Source organism: Chelonus insularis, unplaced genomic scaffold (genome assembly GCF_013357705.1).
Source record: "Chelonus insularis isolate UGA/USDA-ARS -01 unplaced genomic scaffold, ASM1335770v1 contig_139_pilon, whole genome shotgun sequence".
NCBI lineage: Eukaryota > Metazoa > Arthropoda > Insecta > Hymenoptera > Braconidae > Chelonus > Chelonus insularis.
The window spans coordinates 1,585,547-1,587,759 of record NW_023276379.1 but is presented as its reverse complement, the minus strand read 5'-3'; the positions used below and the strand labels follow the sequence as shown (position 1 = coordinate 1,587,759).

At 26.2% G+C, this 2,213-nt stretch overlaps 1 protein-coding gene across 1 annotated transcript; it reads left to right on the top strand.

Moving 5' to 3' along the window:
• Positions 1-592: 592 nt before the first annotated feature.
• On the top strand, positions 593-1,705 carry LOC118074756 (PR domain zinc finger protein 5-like). Its single transcript, XM_035096205.1, has 2 exons — positions 593-879; positions 962-1,705. Exons 1-2 carry the CDS (start codon positions 736-738, stop codon positions 1,655-1,657), a joined length of 840 nt encoding a protein of 279 aa, XP_034952096.1. The 5' UTR covers positions 593-735; the 3' UTR covers positions 1,658-1,705.
• Positions 1,706-2,213: the final 508 nt, after the last annotated feature.

Below are 2,213 nucleotides of genomic sequence, written 5' to 3'. Positions count from 1 at the left end.
AAAATATACAATCATGTTTATTCTTGATTTAAAAATTTTAAAATAAAATTTAAAAACTTGGAACAACTTTATAAATAATAAAGACTATTAAAATAATAAATTTAAATAATTTATTTATAATAAAAAAAAAAAATTAAAAGAACGATTATAAATGATTAAATTCAATTATTATTTGTAATAATAAAATTCAATGTCAATTATTTATTAGAATAGATTGAATTAATAACATTTTAATCCGTGTATTATGGAGTAAAGTGGATTTATTATTGTGAGAAATATTGAATAGAGTTGTATGTTCGAGTGGCGGATTGTAGAATCAATCGACAACACTTTTGTGGCGGCTTGTCAATTAAACACCTTTGTTTATTGAGATCGCACGTGTCTCGAGGTTCATGCACTCTATTTCCAGGAATTTTACCTCTAATATAAACTCAAATCTGTCCTAATATGGTGTTTGCAAACTCAATGTCTTTACCTTATGCTTTCACGATTCTCAAGGATTTTTCAATGTCACCGATAATTGAAATTCCCTCCTATTTATTATTTTGAAATATATTCGATTGAAGAGAAATTAGTAAGATGACGTTTGGAACTTAGTAACAACCGGACAGTATAATAGTGACAACCAAGGTGATTAGTTTTTCAAATTGGTTTAAACCGAGTGATCGTTCATCAGTTGAATTATTTCAATTAATAATTCAGCAAAAGAGAAATTAATTTTGTATTTTTACCATTATGAGAGTAAAAAATTATCCGAAACGGAGAATTCAAAGAAACTTTTCTACTAAATGTGAAAATATATCTAATTGTAATGTACAATGGAATATACCAATGAATGTTGGACAATTACAAGAAAACAATACTTGTAATGCATACACGGTAATTAATGTATTTTTAAATAATTAATCTAAAATATTTCGAACTTTTGTTGTTTAATCATTGGAATTGTATTTGTTTATAGAATCATGCTTACGTTTATGAAGCATTGAATTTAGAAATGAAAAAAGCATCAATATCAGTGGAAGAATTTAATAATTCAGAGTTATCTGAAGCTCTAGATTTATCAATCAAAAACATACCTGTATCGACTCCAAATGAATTTTTATCATCGTCAGATCCAAAGAAAGAATTCAAAGATTTGTACTTATACAAAATATTAACTAATCAACAATTGCTGGATGATTTAAAAAAAAATGTGAATGCTAATGAAAATGAAAGTGATGATAACTCATTGAGTTGTCAATATTGTAAACGACAGTTTACATCTGAACAGGAATTAATGGAACACTCGAATGTCACAAAAAATATTATTACCAATAAAGTGTCCTGCTGTGCTTGTCAAAAAACATTTTCGCAAAAGCGATATTTAAAATATCACCAACGATGCCACTCCGACAGGAATAAATTCACGTGTGATATTTGCAGGAAGAAATATTCTCGATTGGACAATTTGACACGCCACAATATTTTCCACACAAATCCAAACAAATTTCGATGTTCATTTTGTGATAGAACATTCGCCAGAAAGGATTTACTTAATAAACATATTAAATCACATGAAAATAAGAATCGCTATCGTTGTGAAATATGTCAGAAATCGTTCAAAGGGCCAATAACTCTAAAAAATCATAATGAAATTTTTCATGTGAATGAATAATTATTAAAATATTAATTTATTCTTTTCTATAATTATATTATACGTCAATTGCATACTCTATGTAAATATTTTCCTTTTGAAGAAAAATATTTAAATAAAAGAAATTTAAAATATTAAATTAAATATTTTTTTCTGCACTTGTTCATTTAAATTCCCTTTCTTTCCTTCTTTTTTTTTCAGTTATTAAAATTATTAATATCTGTTCAATTTATTGATAACATTTAAATATTATTTATAAAGATTTTATTCTTCTAAAAAGTAATTATAGGAGTTTTCATTAAATACCAGGATTTGTTTCTGAGTTTTCATTATTATTATTCATCCTTCTTATAAAAGAATAAAGCAGAACTTAAAATTAAAAAATTTTATCATTCAAGCAAATTATTAACACAGAAAATCATTTACACCAGACGCTTCCGGCTAACTTCTTTATTCTCATTCATTTCACATTCCTTTGATCCGTCTGCACATCTAACATATATTCCATATGTGCATGACTTGACCAACAATGTAACAAAGTTTCTGCCTTGAGAAATATAACATTCCAACTGTCGCA

Coding starts and splice junctions, on each gene's coding strand:
- LOC118074756 (XM_035096205.1), top strand. CDS start 736: ATGAGAGTAAAAAATTATCCGAAACGGAGAATTCAAAGAAACTTTTCT. Junction 880..961: donor ATACTTGTAATGCATACACG/GTAATTAATGTA, acceptor ATTTGTTTATAG/AATCATGCTTACGTTTATGA.